At 29.2% G+C, this 18,671-nt stretch overlaps 2 protein-coding genes across 2 annotated transcripts; both read right to left on the bottom strand.

Annotated features, from left to right (window-relative positions):
* Window positions 1-3,943: 3,943 nt before the first annotated feature.
* On the bottom strand, window positions 3,944-8,356 carry LOC124930503 (protein IWS1 homolog 1-like). The gene is made up of 10 exons (XM_047470841.1): window positions 8,340-8,356; window positions 7,959-8,259; window positions 6,075-6,289; window positions 5,690-5,819; window positions 5,548-5,610; window positions 4,915-4,992; window positions 4,541-4,629; window positions 4,400-4,450; window positions 4,167-4,320; window positions 3,944-4,036 (listed from the first exon to the last, which is right to left on the bottom strand). The coding sequence occupies exons 1-10, from the start codon at window positions 8,354-8,356 to the stop codon at window positions 3,944-3,946; spliced, it is 1,191 nt and encodes a 396-aa protein (XP_047326797.1).
* Window positions 8,357-11,613: 3,257 nt separating this feature from the next.
* LOC124930502 (11S globulin seed storage protein 1-like) lies at window positions 11,614-13,212 on the bottom strand. The gene is made up of 3 exons (XM_047470840.1): window positions 12,628-13,212; window positions 12,088-12,546; window positions 11,614-12,006 (listed from the first exon to the last, which is right to left on the bottom strand). Exons 1-3 carry the CDS (start codon window positions 13,195-13,197, stop codon window positions 11,614-11,616), a joined length of 1,422 nt encoding a protein of 473 aa, XP_047326796.1. The 5' UTR covers window positions 13,198-13,212.
* Between the last annotated feature and the right edge of the window lie 5,459 nt (window positions 13,213-18,671).

Here is an 18,671-nt window from a genome sequence, read left to right as displayed (position 1 = left end):
TGATATTTTCATTTTAAAAATAGATTTTATTTTGAGCTTGAGCTTGAAAATTTAATTCAGTTAAAGATTTTCGAATTGAGCTGATATTATAGTTGAGTTGAGCTCGAGTTCGAGCTACACTAATAAATACTAAATTGAGTTGAGCTCGAGCTCAAGCTCAAGCTGGCTTTAGCTCGACTTGGTTCATTTGAAATCATACTTCAACCAACCAACATATATATCCCTTGTTCCCCAATCAAACTATTATTTCGAGCATTTTATACCCAAATTATGTCATCATTATAGATCTTTCCTCTTACCATCTAACTTTGGTTGAAGTCAACCAACATATCCATTGTTCCCCAATCGAACTATTATTTTGAGCATTTTATATCCCAACTATCTCATCTCATCATTTGGAGCATCTTGCACTAGTCATCTCATTATTACTAGTTTTTTCTCATTTCAATCAACCAATAATCTCATCTCATGATTATCATTATCAACATCTTACTCTGACACATCCCACGTGTTCTCAATCTTAGAATTTTGTACTCAACCATCTCAACATCATTATATATTTTTTACCTTCACTTCAATCAACCAAAAATCTCATTCACATATTTAACTATCAATAATTTTTCATATAAATTCAAAATTACATACGGCAGGTTCAAACATATTATTGTGTTTTATAAAGAATTTAACCATTAGAGAACTTAAGATTGGTGATTTATATTTATAATTTGTGTATGAATATATAATTGATATTATTAACAATTCAAGATAAACGATTCAACTTACGTTAAAAAGAAACTTTATCCTCTAACATAAAAATAAAATAAAACTTATATAAGCAATTAATAAATAGAAAATGTTGAAGGTTTATCGTTGTATGTTAATAAAATCATTTGGTTGAATTCTAAATAAAAATGTTAAGTAGCCTAGTTGGTTATGTTGCACATGTAATGATAAGTTTTAAGTTTAAACCATTTATATATAATTTTATATTTTATATTTTATATTTTTTTAGTTAAGCACTCCAAATTTCAAAGGTGGGTCAACTTGCAAACCAACAAACGATACATTTACTCGTTAACGATACATTAGCTTGAAACGGGTCGTATGGTTGTGACGAGAGGATCGGCAAATTAACATTAAACATTATTATTATTATTAGTTATTATTATTATTATTAGTTTTAGTGTTGCTTATGTAATTAATGATAGGTTTCAAGCTCAAGACATTTATATATCATTTTAATTTTATTTGTTTTTTAATTAACCTCCAAGTTTCAAGGTGTGGGTCAATCCGTAAACTTTTATTTTGATTTCTTTTATTATTATTTTTTCTCTACTTTATATATAATTTTATTTAATTATTAATTAATTAAAATAAATAAAAATCTAAATAACCTACAATTTAATTTTATTGGGACAAAATCTTAGAAAACTAAAAAAACTAAAAATAAGCTTTTAGATGTAACTTTTTTAAAATAATAAAATATTTATGTAAAACTAAACCTTGAACCTTAAAAAATAATATCAACTATCCATTATTTGGTATATTTTTGTTATAAGGATATTTTTTCTTATTTTTTATTTTATTTAAAATTGGTTGAAACTAATTTATATAATTTATTTAAAATATATTATTTTTAATTTAATAATATTTTTTCTCTACTTTTTATATAATTTTATTTAATTATTAATTAATTAAACTAAATAAAAATCTAAATAACCTACAATTTAATTTTATTGGACAAAATCTTAGAAAACTAAAAAAACTAAAAATAAGCTTTTAGATGTAACTTTTTTAAAATAATAAAATATTTATGTAAAACTAAACCTTGAACCTTAAAAAATAATATCAACTATCCATTATTTGGTATATTTTTGTTATAAGGATATTTTTTCCTATTTTTTATTTTATTTAAAACTGGTTGAAACTAATTTATATAATTTATTTAAAATATATTATTTTTAATTTAATAATATTTTTTCTCTACTTTTTATATAATTTTATTTAATTATTAATTAATTAAACTAAATAAAAATCTAAATAACCTACAATTTAATTTTATTGGACAAAATCTTAGAAAACTAAAAAAACTAAAAATAAGCTTTTAGATGTAACTTTTTTAAAATAATAAAATATTTATGTAAAACTAAACCTTGAACCTTAAAAAATAATATCAACTATCCATTATTTGGTATATTTTTGTTATAAGGATATTTTTTCCTATTTTTTATTTTATTTAAAACTGGTTGAAACTAATTTATATAATTTATTTAAAATATATTATTTTTAATTTAATAATATTTTTTCTCTACTTTTTATATAATTTTATTTAATTATTAATTAATTAAACTAAATAAAAATCTAAATAACCTACAATTTAATTTTATTGGACAAAATCTTAGAAAACTAAAAAAACTAAAAATAAGCTTTTAGATGTAACTTTTTTAAAATAATAAAATATTTATGTAAAACTAAACCTTGAACCTTAAAAAATAATATCAACTATCCATTATTTGGTATATTTTTGTTATAAGGATATTTTTTCCTATTTTTTATTTTATTTAAAACTGGTTGAAACTAATTTATATAATTTATTTAAAATATATTATTTTTAATTTAATAATATTTTTTCTCTACTTTTTATATAATTTTATTTAATTATTAATTAATTAAACTAAATAAAAATCTAAATAACCTACAATTTAATTTTATTGGACAAAATCTTAGAAAACTAAAAAAACTAAAAATAAGCTTTTAGATGTAACTTTTTTAAAATAATAAAATATTTATGTAAAACTAAACCTTGAACCTTAAAAAATAATATCAGCTATCCATTATTTGGTATATTTTTGTTATAAGGATATTTTTTCTTATTTTTTATTTTATTTAAAACTGGTTGAAACTAATTTATATAATTTATTTAAAATATATTATTTTTAATTTAATAATATTTAAAATTAAGTTAAAAAATTCAAGATTGTATTTAATTAATAATAATAAAAGAAATCGAAATAAAGTTTTAATAATATTGTTTGTAATGATAAAAAAGATTATAATTACATATAACCTCGTTCTGTGTCTAGTTATTAAGAGAAATTTTTATTGAGATTAGATCTAATATAAACATACGATGAAAGAAAATATAGAAATAAAGTGGTAAAGAATAATAAAGAACACAAGATATTACGAGGTTCGACCAATGATACCTACACTCTTGAAGAGTCGTCTATTCTATTGATTTTCCATGTAATAATGGTCCAAGTAACTCTAAGTTACAATGTCTCTATTTATAGGAGTACATTAAAAGCCAAAAAGACTAAACAATTACTTTTAAGTCCAATAAAGACTTAAAACACATTACAATATATAAACTCAAATAAAATATGAGCCCAAAATCCAACCGTTATATATCAATAATATAATAAAATTAAATAAAAACAAATGTACAATGAAGTTTATAAATATGTTAGTTTAGAGGAAGATATAATGTAAAGAGTTTTATTAAAAAAAAGTTAGTGTAAATAAAAATATCTCAAACAAAATATAACGTTCAAAGAGCAAAATAACTATTACCCTAATTTTTATCTATATAAAAATAATACGAATAAACCAAAAAATTGAAAAGAAGGACAAAATGACATCCAAAATTCAATATAAAATCATTTAAAAAAGAATTAATAAAAGCATTTTAAAAAAGAATTCAAAGTACATAGACATAAAAATCATAGGCCTAAAAACATATATAAAAAAGAAGAAGCATATCAGTCAACACTATTTAATTAAGATAAACATCCAAATAGTTTTAGGATATTATTTTATAAGTTATGAACCATACCATTTTATGTTCACAAGTCATAACTATCAATCAATTTATTCAAAAAAATCCAAATAATCCAAATAATCCATAAATAAGAATAGGTAATGAACCAGCAATGTGGCTGGCTTAAAGGACCATCCCACGACCTTCCACACTTAACTTTTTGGCCTGCAGTTGTTTCTTTTTAGGTGCTTTCAACTGCTTCAACTTCTTTTGTATCTGCATAAATTTAATAATGCGCCCATGTTATATATCTTTTGAATCTATATAAGACTAAATTTAGTTTCAAATTCTGATACGGGTATCAGATTTCGTAAACTTGATCGAAAAAAGGAGTATAAAACCAAACCTTAAGTCGAATTTGATCTTGAACAACTTGTTTAGAGCATGCCCTTATTAAATCAGGGTCAACTTTAGATGGTGGGTGAACAATAAAGTCCATTGGCATTGCCTCAGGCCTTGAAACATGATTCCGAGAGGATGAGTGTTTTGAATTTTGACCCCTGCAAGTTTAACCAATAGAATTTAGTTTAATGAAAATGCATGCAAGAAAGGATATGTAAGTAGCAATGAAATTCCTACTTTGGTAGTTCAGCAAAGTTAATATCATCATCCCTATATTTCATTCTTGTCCTGTCAAAAACATTTTCAAATATATTACATATGCTAAATTTTATATAAAAAACAAATAAAAATTCATAATTAATCGGATAACAGCCCTACTTTTTAGATGACTTCCGAGATGGAATCCTCTCATCCCTGTACTTCTTCATGTCTTCAAATCTTGCGTTGTTATTGAATATTGATCGACACTGCACTCCATTAAGGATATTCGTTAGTAATAGGAGGGTAACTAAGCATCTCATCACTGCTTTGAACTTTAACTTTAATCAATCAAGGTGTTTTCATTCAGAATCTAAACCGAGACCTCAAACTATTACTTCAATACTCTTGTAAGAACCACATTAATGGGTGAAGTTAGTCAGTAGTAATATAGATTTGTGCAAACATTCATTTTCAAGACAAATTTATGAGAAAAATGACATTGCAGTAAAGAAGAAAGACAAAAATGATAAATGGGAAAATAAAACAATTACCCATTTATCAACCAGTTCCTTTGCAAGTCTTTTGTTGGACATGATCTCTTCATCTGACTTCGATAAAAACATAATCACCTATATAGAAAAAAAACAAATTTGGTAATGATTGAACCAGTAAAGTCTTTAAAAATAAATTCCAACAAAAAATTTAAGTAAAAAAATCTTTTATCCTTATAATCATATATATTGTATATATAATGATGTTTAATTCGAATTTATCGGTCGAGTGATTAATTTGAATATAAATGAGACTAAATAGATACTTGGTCGGATTATTGGTTAACCCACCCATATTATTAAAACGGTTAAATTTTAAAAATAAAATACAAATACTATATATAAGTCACATACTTACATCTTAATAATATAAGTACCATATTTTAACCAACTAATTTTATTAAGGATGTTTGTTTAGCTGCAAACCTTATGGAACAAAGTCATAGTCTCATAAGTTAACTATCAAAAAAAATGATGCAATTCAATTAATTTTTCGAGTTAAAGTTGTGTTTTAATGAATTTTCTCTATTATGAAGTTAATCATATATAGCTTATTAAAAAAAGACAAAATTTTAAACTTAATTTGAGTTATCACTCATAAATATTCCCACAGAATACAAAATGAAGCCTGACCTTTCCAAGACCACTCTTCTTTAGTTGATCCCTTATGCCAGACTGCTCTAAATCAATTGGAAACTGTCCAAAAAAGACAATATAAACATATTCATTATTTTGACAAAATAATATTTTGAATTATACACAAGTTCATACATACATCTTGTAAGATTTGTAATATAGCTTCCCGGATGTTAATATTCGGTAAGCTTCCATCTGGGAGAGGTTCTAACCAAGTCTTTAACAAGGTTAGGACTCCATGATCTAAGAGTTCAGCTTGCAAATGTTTCCTAAATCATACATATATATAGAAGTGTCATGTTAAGCAAAATATATCAATATATATAGGGGATAATAAGCTCATTTTGCTTCTTTAACTGACATTAAAAGCTGGTTTTTGTTGAACAAAAGGTATTTAAACATTGAACATAGTTAACCAAGAATCAACAATAAGTAATAATTTGAATCATTTTAAAAGAAAAACAAGTTTTTAATGCAAATTCAGTAAGCAAATAATCCATAAGTAGAAAAGAAATGAATCTTACTTGGAAAAAACTTCTTGAAGAAGAGAGAGTTTCTTGAGTTTACTTATAGCTGGCTTGGATTGTTTATTAAGCTCCACATCTTCCTCAGCAGCAATTTCTAGCTCTGCCATCACATTTTCAATTAGCATTGAGATTTCTGCAGCACTTCTATGGTGTTTCTTCTTTTTCTTTCTCATTTTGAAGAGATCTTCATCTTCTTCTTCGCCATCTTTAACCTGGAAGGAAGATAAGTTGATTTTCTTGGTTATCATTCAAATTTCTTCTGGATACAAGTACATAAAGATTTAAGAACCCTGTTCATCTATCTATCAATTTTTTAAAAATGATACATACAATTAAAATAAAAATCGTTTAAGTAGTACAATAAAAATATAACATAAAAAATTTTCAAATTAGTAAGAAAAAAAATTACAGAACATAAATACAATTAATAGGCTCGAAAATTCTCAATAAAAGCGATATGATCCGCAAACAAATCAACATGTATTCCGGATCTAATATCCGATATCGTCATGATAATTACATTATTAATGATTCTTAATAGTCTATATTGTTTGTTAAATGTTTTACGCTTTCCTTTCAACCAGATAGTTTACCAGAAAGTTATGTGGACAGTGATTCATATTGTAAGTGTCGCTCTTTTAGTCACACCAATTCATGCATTCCAATAGCGGTTAACGGTCTCCGACATAATCCATTTGATTTTAGTCAAATTTAACAAAATACTCCAAATACTTGTCATAACTTGACAATGTAAAAGAAAATGGGAAGTTGTCTACACCTCCTTATAAGAATATGACGATGACTCATAAATGAGAATTCCGCTGTGAATAAACTCCAACAAAAAAAATAAAATTTTCTTTATGGCAGGTAAAGATACGAGCTCTACTCGCTCATATGAATTTGGACAATACTTGATTAGGGTTTGATAAGATGTTCAGTTCGTGGACAATAGAAGAGAAAAGAGGAAGATCACAAGGCTATGTCTTATATACATCTTCATCTCTCGAATAATATTTTATAGTATGTTTTGAAGAAGACGAGTGATGTTGGGTTATTTCTGAAACTAAAATAGATTTGTATGAAAAAAAGTCTTACTAGTAAATTGCATCTAAAAAAACAATTATATTTTCCAATTTTTCTGATTTGAGAAATTTTGGTTGTTTTGTGTATGCTCACGTTGATGAAAGAAAATTGGAGGCTCAATCTATGAAATGTATTTTTATCAGTAAAGGAATATAAACTAAGGTATTCTTAAACCAAAAAGTAATAATTAGTCAAAATATTATTTTTGATGAGACACATATGTTACATGATATACCACTTATATCTTCTTGTGATAAAATTGAGCAATGATCTAACACTTCTCGAGATAAGATTCGGTAAAAATCTAGCAAACATGTAGAGTTTGAAATTAGATCGAAATCTGAACATGTGATAGTGTCGTTAACTAAATCAGAGTTGTCAGATATTTCACCTATTACACCATAATATCATATTTCTATATATAAGTCCATGTGTGATATTAGACCTCCTAAAAGACTCCTAAGAGGTGGAGACGGTTAAGTTGCCTATTTTTAAGATAAAATTTTCTTTTGACATACTCTGTATGTGTTAAGGTGGTGATTGTTAGATTATGTTGACTGATATATGTTTTGATTGAGACATCGATCTAGGCTCGCGGTGCAATAAAAAATCCTAATTATTAAATATATGGGCTCACTAGGCCTCACAACATCATGAGCCAAAAGAAATAAGAAACCACTAACAATGACTTTCTTTTCCACTTCGACTTTCTCCCATTAGAAGTGTTAAGTTAATAATTTCTATCAATCAATTACCAATCAAAAAATCAAGAAACCTATAGTAGACAGTAAACAGTACCTCAGAATTAGAATCAATAGTTGCATTTGCTTGATCTCGGGCTTGTTCCCTTACCTTGTTGCTGCAATGCCTATCTGTTTTGTCTGATTTTCTACTTCCTTCACCACCATAATCCTTAGACATCGATTCTCTCTTATAGGCGCCATCATTATCAGACTCCCTCCTCAGTGTCCTCGATTTGGAAACTCCGTCTTCATCGATACCATCGTCTTCACCGCAGTTGAAATAACCAAATGTATTCTCAGACTTCACACCTGTGTCATTGACATCCATCAATGGCACTCTATTCCCGTCGAGGTATCTGAAAGAAACAGTACAATAATGAATGAATCATCAAACATCAGAAATTCTAACCTTACAAACGGAAAGAGCACAACTTACGGATCATTGTAAGCCATTATGGTAATTTGTTCTTCTGGTTGTTCTTCGGAAAATGGATTATAGTCTGTTATTCATGTTCATAAGAAAAAAAAGAGTATTTGAATATTAGATTATTTATAACGATTAACGACTATAAATAAGTAAACTCATAAATAAGTCCTTAGACTATTTTCAATTGTTATATAAACTCTAAATCTTTATTTGTTTAGTTAGGACCATGATTTATTTAGAGGACTCAATTTGCTACTAAACATAGTCAAAATGTCTGATGGGTTACATTCATACATTTTCATTCTCACAAATTCTATTAAAAAACGATGCGATTCACACTACAAAAGAAACGTAAAGAGATTTTATCCAAAAAAAAATTATTAAATCGTTTAATCTTTTCAAAATCAAACAAAAATGGAAGAAAATCAATATCGGAAAGTACGATACTTACCTAATGTAGTTAGACTTTCCAACGAGGATACCAAGACGAATAAGGAGGAAAATCGATGAGAGAATGAAGCGAAATATAGCGGCGACGCGTCTCAACCGAGAAGAAGATTGGAATGTATTCAAATTATTTCTTTTCAAGGAACCCTAGTGGACCTTGTTTGGTTAAGAGTTTTTTTAATTGGTCATTATATCAGTGTTTGTTGTAATTTTATTATGAAATTAGAAGTATTTTTATATTATTGAAAAAAAAAATAGTCTACCAATATTAGGAAATACAATGATTACTAATAAGTTCAATATAAGTTCAATATAAGTGGGTACCCACTTGTAGGGTAGAGTGGATTCTATGATAAGATCAACAAGCTACTGGGCTTTATAGACCCATCCATTTTTCCCATTTTTTTTTTTTAATTTTCAGCCCATTCAGCAATCAAAACTCTTTATATTTCTTTTATTCTCCAAGTTTTAGGTAGTCCAACTCAGATATAAATTTGTTCAATACATTATTTATTTATTATTATATTTATTTTATTTTTATTATTTAAATAAATAAAAAATGATAAACTCAACCAAAAGAGAAAGAAAATCTTAAAACTGTCCCGATACGGTCATCGCGGGTCTCGAAACGATCATTTCGAGAAGAAAGAAATTTTGGTCCCGAAATGATCGTTTCGATACCCGAAGAATCGTTTAGGGACCCGCAATAACCGTTTCAGGACCCAAAATAACTGTTTCGGGACCCAAAATAAGCTTTTTCAGGACTCGAAATGAGCATTTTCGGGATTCGAAATTAGCGTTTAGGGACCCAAAATAAGCAGTTTCGAGACGTGGGGACAACCTGGCAGGCCACGTCAGATTCGTGAACTTGCTTTCGTTGATTTTTTCGTTAAGTTTAATTATCATTCTTAAAGGTATAATGATATTTGATGTTCGAAATTGGATTGTTTTTATTGGGTTTGAAACTTTAAATTGCACAACTTGAATTATCACAATTTTAATAATTTGTGATTTTTTTTCTAAACGAAATAAAGGATGTCTTACTTTAATGTAATATTTTTTAAACTAATTTATCGCATGGGATCAAACAAGAAATTCTCTCTTTTCAATTTTTTTAATTACTCTAACATTCAAATTGGTATACCATACACAAAATTATATTATTTAGAAGCTCAAAAAATAAATACAAAATTTATATCTTTTTGAATTTGTTCAAATATTTTCTTGATCACACCCGTGTTTAATCACTAAAACTATTTTCTTGATAAATTAAAACGCAAACATAAAAAAAGTACTGAATTAAAAAAATAAGTCCAAAATGTTTATAAATATTATTTAATTTACAAACATGATTAATTATTAATAAAACAAAAATGATATGAAGTTATATTACGAATGTTTTTTTTTTTTAATTTTGAATAATCTCAAATAGTTAAATTATGATAGTGAGTTGTTAGAACTTCAAAATTCGAGTTTCATTATAAAATATAATCATAAATTCTAGACTTAAATAAAAATAAAAATTTAGAAGGTTTATAACATACCAACATTGGAATGGATAGTGTAGAGTGATAAGATGAGGTAAGTTATAATGTTATTTGAGTTTTTTTATTATTAATTTTGTTATTTAAATATTTTAATTACAGAAATTTTTGAATATGTTGTTATATATATAAAATATAATTATATAAAATAATTAAAATAAATTCATTTAAATATTTTATAAATAAATTGAAAAATATTTATTTTACAAATTTATTTAAATATCTTATACAGAAATTTTTTAATATTTTGTTATATATATATATATATATATATATATATATATATATATATATATATATAAATTATAAAATAATTCATATAAATTAATTTAAATATATTACAAATAAATTTATAAATAAAATAATTAATATATTTTATTTAAAGAGTAAAAATGATGCAAGCTTCGTTTAACTCTAGTTTTACTATATTGTAAAACTCATGACAAAACAGAATTATGCTTCTTAACCTGGTAATATAAAATGAGGTGAAGTGAAAGAAAATTTCAATATTTTGCGCGCTTCTCATTGGTTCGAAAATAAATTTGAGTTTCAGATATCTCCTCTTTCAACCCCAGATAAAGTTGTATTTTGATTGGTCCATATGAACATGGCAGCAGAATATGTGTTTTGAACCTCTCCTCCTTCAATGTGACCAAAAATAGTCTGGTCTGAATTGGATTACTTAATGTCTTACTTTATAATATTCTAAAATGGGAAATCTTTCATCAATCATAACATGTCATTATATTACAAATAATTTAAATATATTACAAATAAATTTATAAATAAAATAATTAGTATATTTTATTTAAATAGTCAAAATGATACTTTGTTCAGTTTTACCGTCAAACTTTATTCAGTTTTATATTGTAAAAAACATGTAAAAACATAATTATGATTTTTACAGCTGGTAATGTAAAATGAAGTGAAGCGGCTTCTCGAAAATAAATTTAAATTTCGGATCTAAACTGGATTAATGTCTTACTTTATAATATTCTAAAATGGGAAATCTTTCATCAATCATAACATGTCATTATATATTCTGTCATGCTAATTAATAAGGGTTATAGGAAGAGACAGATGAGTTGTATGCAGCTGAGAAAGACAAAAACAACAAGTAATCTTAAGAGCAAATTATTACCTCTTCTCTTCAAAGTGTTATTTATCATCTAGTTCAATGACATATATCTCATCTCATAAAAAGGAAGCTAAAATTGAAAAATAATGCTGAAAATCCTTTTATGGGCTCGATCTATATTATTTATTTGGTAGTTTTAAGTACTAGGATTTAATTAAGCCGCCGCCACTCTGGGGGAACGGGACCTGGACTCAAACATCAAAGTCTCCTCCCGGTTGGTCTTCAACCTCATGGCTTGTTCCCTTGAAACTCGGTAAGAAGCCGCAATCACGTCGGCGGGAAGGCCGCGAAGGGCCGACGTCCGTCCTGCTAGGGTTCCTTGCATGGCGACGTCATTGGTCCTGAAGGCAACCCATTCGAATCCCTGTTCACCGGCTTCTTTAACCATCACGAAGTTCTGCGGGACCACCACCATCTGTCCTTCACGGACCACCTCATCGAACACGCAGCTGCCGCTCTGGTCAGTTATCTGAATCTTAGCGTCTCCTCTCGTACAGTATAGAATGCTGTGTGCGTTTAGCTTATAGTGAGGACTCACCAGTGCGTTCTGTTGTAGTCAAATAGTTAGATTTATCATTTAGTTTAGTTTAGGCGATTCAATAAATAAATAAATAAATAGTATACTTACCCTGTAAAGAACCCCTCTCTCTGCGCTTAATTTCAAGGATTTGAGAATGGGTAGGTCGTAGCTGGTTAGGGTATTGAACCTGCCGGCCTGTGGGTTGAAGATATCGGCGCGGGAAGGGTCGTTGATGTTCTCGATTAACTTGGTAGAGCAAACGGTTTCTTCCAAGCCGTTGTTGTCGAATCTTCTTTCTTGCTCCTCCCTCCTCGATGGTGGGCTGATGACTTGAAAGCCCTGTTCCACGCGGACAATGTGACCTCTCTTATCGTCTTCTCCGCGAAGCTTCCTGGCTGTCTCTCTGTCTATTCCGAAAATCTGAACCAGAAGTTCCTCCTCGATTCCATGGAAGACGTTGCCGGCGTTCTGCTTCTCGCCTTTCTGGTGGGCCTGGTAGTATTTTTCTCTCCCCTGTTGTTCTGCCCCTCCGAATCCTTGTTGTGGGTTTCCAGCGAGGAAGAATTTCTGCATACATACATACATAGATATACTAATTAATTTTTATCTATCTAGAATAAATTATGTTCTGTCCGACGTCTGTCTTACGCGTGGGTTTTGGTCGAGCTGATTTAGGTTATTGCCGGTATCCTCAACGACTATGGCTACCACATCCTCGTTACCGTCGTTGTAGCACCAGTGGGTCCAGCCGGCGCCGATGGCAATGACGTCTCCTTGTCGGAATCGTCGGATCTTTTGGTGCTGGTCGTGGAACCTAGTGGATTTCTCATCATCCTGCTGCTGGGATTCCTGAGATGATTGGAATGTCTCTGGGCATCCAGGCATCAAAACTCCAGACATACCGTTACCTTTTACAATGTACATGAGGAGAGGGGCGTTGGAGTAGGAAGGCAGGAAGAGTCCACGTGGGTTAATAGTATGCCTGGCGGCGACAACTCCGGCGCAGCGGAACTGATCATCCTTCCAGTCCCAGATCTGGGACTCGCCGGCCTCGGCCTGGATTCTAAATGTGGGTTCTTGGGCATTGAGCCTCTGAAGTTGGCACTGTGCCTGGTCTTCTTGGCTAAAGCCATGTTCAGACTGTCCCCTGCTCCTGGCGGAGACAGTGCCCAAGAAGATGATGAGGAGGAAGGAGAGAGAGAGCAGTGAAGTGTTCATGGCGCTCTCTGAGTATTAATTGTTGGATGAGAATTAAGGGAAGAGAGATGGGGAATTTATAAGGGGGAGGGGGAGTATTGGATGATGATTGCATGCAGTTTTGATGCCATGTTTCATGTTTGCATGGACATGGGATATTCGAATTGCTTGTGTGCTTACAGCTAAGTGAGATGAGCAACGGCAGGTGGCCGCATCAAATGGATAATGACTTATATATACTGTGTGCTTCAATTGATTGCAGATGTTAATGGTATTGTTTATGAGGATTTTTTTTTTTTTTTTTTTTTAAATGCCAATTTTATCATTGAGAACTCTTTTATTGTGAGACCCCTTTTTCCTTTTTCTTTTTTCTTTTCTTTATCTCGTGAGAGAACCTTTTATACTTTTTATATTATAACGCTTAATCCTTAATTCGTAAAAATTAGCGAATTGGTGTTGACAATTATTTGAAACTTTTTGTTGTACAAAATGAATCATTTAAATTTAAATTCAATTCGATTCTAAATTAATGGGCATGAATATAATAAATGATATGTATAATAAAAATTATGGTGTGAATTTGACGGTGTTGTTAATAATGCGAATTAGAAGGATTGAGGGAATAATGGTGCGAATTAATTGTGGTGTTAACAATGAGAATTGGAATTAGAGGGTTTGAGGGAATGATGATGGTATAGATTTGAGAATGAAATCCTTGAAGGTTTTGAAAGATAAGATATAATGAAATATGTGAATTCGAATTTAAAGAAATTAGGAGGATCGTTATTAATGAATTCTTGAAGAATAAGATATGATGAAATATATGAATTTCAATTAGGGTATGTTTTTATCCGTGGAATTGTAATTGAGAATAGAATCTTAACTCTAATTCCTTTAGAATTGGCATTGAAATACAATTCAATTATTATGTTTGGAAAAATTATAAAATTGTAATTCAATTTCAATTCCTATTCCTATTCCTATTCCTATGTTTGAAAAAATTATAAAATTGTAATTCAATCCCAATATAAACTAACCATCTTCCACTTCAATATATTCTCTTGATTTTTATTACGCTGATTTCTTTTACAATCGAACACGTTTTTTTGCACGTTTAACGCGTTTTTGACATGTTTAACACGTTTTGACAAATTTAACACGTTCAACACGTTTCAAACGTTTTTCACATTTTTGGCACATTTAAACACGTTTTTGACATGTTTAATACATTTTCACACTTAAAACACATGTTTTTCACGTTTTTGACACGTTTAACACGTTTTTGACATTTTAATATGTTTAACATGTTTTTCACACGTTTTGACAATTTTAACACGTTTAACGTGTTTTTGACATGTTTAATATATTTTCACATGTTTTTACGTTTTTGGCAGATTTAACACGTTTTACACATTTTGGCACGTTTAACACGTATAATACGTAACAAAATTTTGGCACGTTTAACACATTTTGACAAGTCTAACACATTTTTGGCACGTTTAACATATTTGTAACACATTGAACACATTTGGCACATTTAACACGTCTTTGACGTTTTTGGCATGTTTAACACGTTTAAAACATTTTTGACATTTTAACACGTTTAATACGTTTTGGCACATTTAATACATTTTTGACATTTTTAACACATTTGACAAGTTTTAACCATTTTTTTACACGTTTAACACATTTGTGGCATATTTAACACATTTTGGCATATTTAACACATTTTGGCACGTTTAACAAGTTTTGACATGTTTAACGACACATTTAACACGTCTTGGAACATTTAAACCCTAAACCCTAAACATGTGAAAAACGTATTAAATGTGCAAAAACACGTGAAAAATATGTTAAACGTGCCAAAAACGTGTTAAACATGTGAAAAATATGTTAAACATGTTAAACATGTCAAAAAAGTGTTAAACGTGCCTAAACGTGTTAAGCGTGTTAAAACGTATTAAACATGTCAAAAACATGTGAAATTAATTACAATTCCGACCTAAAAAGATTGGAATTGAGAACTATAAAATTACATTATATTGAATTCCATTGGAATTCTAATTCTAATTCCAATTCTTAATATTAGAGTGTCTACCAAACATAAGAATTGGAATTGGACCCTCCAACTCCAATTCCAATTCCAATGCCAAATCCACACACGAGAGTTTGATGAAATTGTTGTTCGAATTTGAGGATGAAAGAATGAAATATGTGAATTCGAATTAAGTGGTTTAGGGAAATGTGGAATTAGAGGGATTGAAGGAATGGTGGTGCGAATTTGAGGAGAAATCTGTAAAATCTTGAAGATATTTTAGTATACATGTCAAAATATTTCATTGATCACTATTGTTTTAACTAATGTATAAACAAAATATTAAATTAATGTTTGATTTATAACTTAGCAACAAACATTTACAATAACAATGTCAATTTATAAATTATAATCAAACACAATTTAGTTATCGACTAAAAAACATAGGCATACCTATGTAAACATAAATCATACATTTAACACTCCCTTTTAAGGTGAACATCCTTGAGGTTTAACGTAACAAACAACATTCGAAATCGAACAGGATCTAGGGCCTTTGTAAAAAAATCAGCAAGCTAATGTTAAGAATAAATGTATTTTGGTACAATAAACCCTCTTTGAGTTTATCCTTTGTAATGTGACAATCGATTCTAAATGTTTTGTTATTTCATGAAAAACAGGATTTTGGGTAATGTGAATTGATGCTTGGTTATCACACCACATCGTAATTGGCAGTTTAATAATTTCTTTCAAATCAACCAGGATATATGAAATCCAAACAAGCTCACATACTAAAGAAGCTAAGTTGCGATACTCTACTTCAGCACTTGACTTCGAAATAGTGGTTTGTTTTTTGGTTTTCCATGAGACGATTGAATCACCCAATTTTATGAAAAATCATGTCAAAGACTTGCGACTATCTGAGCAATTTTCCCGATCGACATTTGAAAAACACTCAATGATTTTGTTAGCTTTGTATGGATAAAAATGCCCCAACGAAATATTATCTTTAAGATATTTTAAAACCCTTAATGTTGAATTACAATGTAATACATTTGGTTGATGTATGTATTGACTTAATTTTTGGACACTAAAGGCAATATTCAGCCTAGTGAAGTTAAGGTATATAAGTCGACCGATGAGCCTTCTGAATTTCTCAGGATCTTTTAACAAATCATGTCCCTTTTCTTCTAACCTGATTCATTTCATCATTGGTGAACTTTCCATTTTGGAAGAAATAAGCCATGTTTCACGTAGTATATCCAAAATATATTTGCGTTGATTCACATAAATTCCATCCTATTTTTTTTCCTATTTCTAAGCCAAGAAAGAAATTAGCTTCTTTCCAATCTTTTATAGAAAAATATTTATCAATAATTTTTTTAATATTTGAAATTTCAAATAAATCATTTCTTGTAATGAGCATATCATCCACATATATAACTAGAATAGTAATATTGTTTCCTTTATGTTGAACATATAGACAATTATCATGCGAAGATTGTTTAAAACCATAAAAAATTAATTTATTAGTAAATTCCTCATTCCATTGTCTAGATGATTGTTTAAGACTATATAAACTTTTCAAAAGTTTTAAAGCTTTTTCATTTCCATTATGATTATATTCTTTTGGTGGAGTCATATAAATGTTTTCATTAATAAAGCAAATTATTAATATCTACTTGATGTAAATGCCAATAATTAGTCGCTGCTAAAGTTAATACTAACTTGATTGTGACAGTCTTTGCAACTAGTGCAAAACTATCGGTATAATCAATATCTTCCCTCTAGTTGTATCTTTTCCCTACGAGTCTAGATTTTAGTTTATCAATTAAACCATAAGACTTGGATCTTAGTCTTATAAATCCACCTACATCATATAATTTTTTCACCTTTAAGAAGATCAACTAAATTCCAGGTTTGATTTTCTTTTAAAGCTTTAATTTCTCGATTCATGACTTCATTCCAGCCTTCATTCATACTAGATTCTTTATAAGAATTTTGCTCAACAATTATATTAATGTTCATTAGAAAAGACTCATGTTTTGGATCATTCTCATATGACTGAAATGGGAAAGTTTTTGGAACATAATTATTTTTTTGATGCTCATTATATAATCTTTTTGACCAAATAGGTTTTTGTTTTAATCTTTTCACTTTCTCTTAATGCATCATTTCTTATATCATTTTTCAGAAGATTTTTTTTTAATGTCAATGTCTTGATTATTTGATTCTAGTTTGGTTGATGAACTATGATTATTAGACAAAATATCAGTTTCAACACAATTTTTCAGAAATAATAGGATTAGGACAACATGTTTCAAACTCATCACAAAATTTTGATATAAGATTAGTGTTGTTAATATTATTTATTCCTTCTTTAGGATGAATGTGATGATCTTGTTGAACATGTTATCATCTAATGTCTTGTAGAGGATGTCTTTAGCCATGTTGTCGAGGTTGTTCTTCCTCTTATCCTCACTGGTCCATTCACATCTTGGCTTCTCAATCTTCATCGGACCATCGGTGATGACAAACCACATGTCATCATTTATGGAAGATAAATGAGTTTGCACTCTCACCTTACATCAATTGTAGTTTTCCTTACAAAAGATACGAACTTTGTTGGTAGCAGCCATGAACATGATTTAGGATCTGATGATGCTTGAGAATAGAAAACGAGGCTCGAATACCACTTGTTAAGATCGGTGTTGACAATAGAGACAGGGGTCTGACTATTGTGAACAACTTATACACTTCAATTCGATTTTAACTCTGTTAAAAGTTAAGATTTGTTTCTATTCTTTACAAATCTTTACAAACTCTTGATCAAGTTCAAGTGCGGAAACTGTTTGTTGGATTTGAAGCTTCAGATGAACGAATGTAAATGGCAAAAAGTAAAGAACATAGGGAGTTTTAGGGATGTTCGGAGATAAAACTCCTACGTCACCCCTTCTTCCACAACCGAAAAGATATCTACTAGAAGACTTTGATTTGAATAAAACACACTACACAAACCCAGTTAGAAACCACATATCTTAACAACTGCCTGCTTCTGAACTTCTAGCTTACTCTCTAATCTCTATTGAACAGAACAACCTCTTTTCAACTTATAACACTGAAATTTCACACAGAAAAAATAGTATATGAATTATAGTATGATCACAGCTAGACAATAAATAATTTTCTATTAAGCTTTTTACAGAGATAAGACAATCAAATGGCAAGAGAAAATGTGTGAGCAAGTGAGTCAGTCCATTATCCATTTTCCTTGGGCTTCTATTTATAGTTGAAGTGCACCAATGGTCGAACTTTGTTTGAGGACACGTGGAATGTGTCCGTTGAACGACCGCCAATAATATGAAGGCACAACAGACTGAGCATTGGGATCGTGGCCATACTAGACAAGTAGTGCACCGAATATCCTCTGATATATTGTTGTATTGCATCATGGGCAATT

This window comes from Impatiens glandulifera, chromosome 3, assembly GCF_907164915.1.
Source record: "Impatiens glandulifera chromosome 3, dImpGla2.1, whole genome shotgun sequence".
Classification (NCBI taxonomy): Eukaryota; Viridiplantae; Streptophyta; class Magnoliopsida; order Ericales; family Balsaminaceae; genus Impatiens; species Impatiens glandulifera.
The sequence above is the reverse complement of the archived record's forward strand: the minus strand, read 5'-3'. Positions and strand labels throughout refer to the sequence as shown.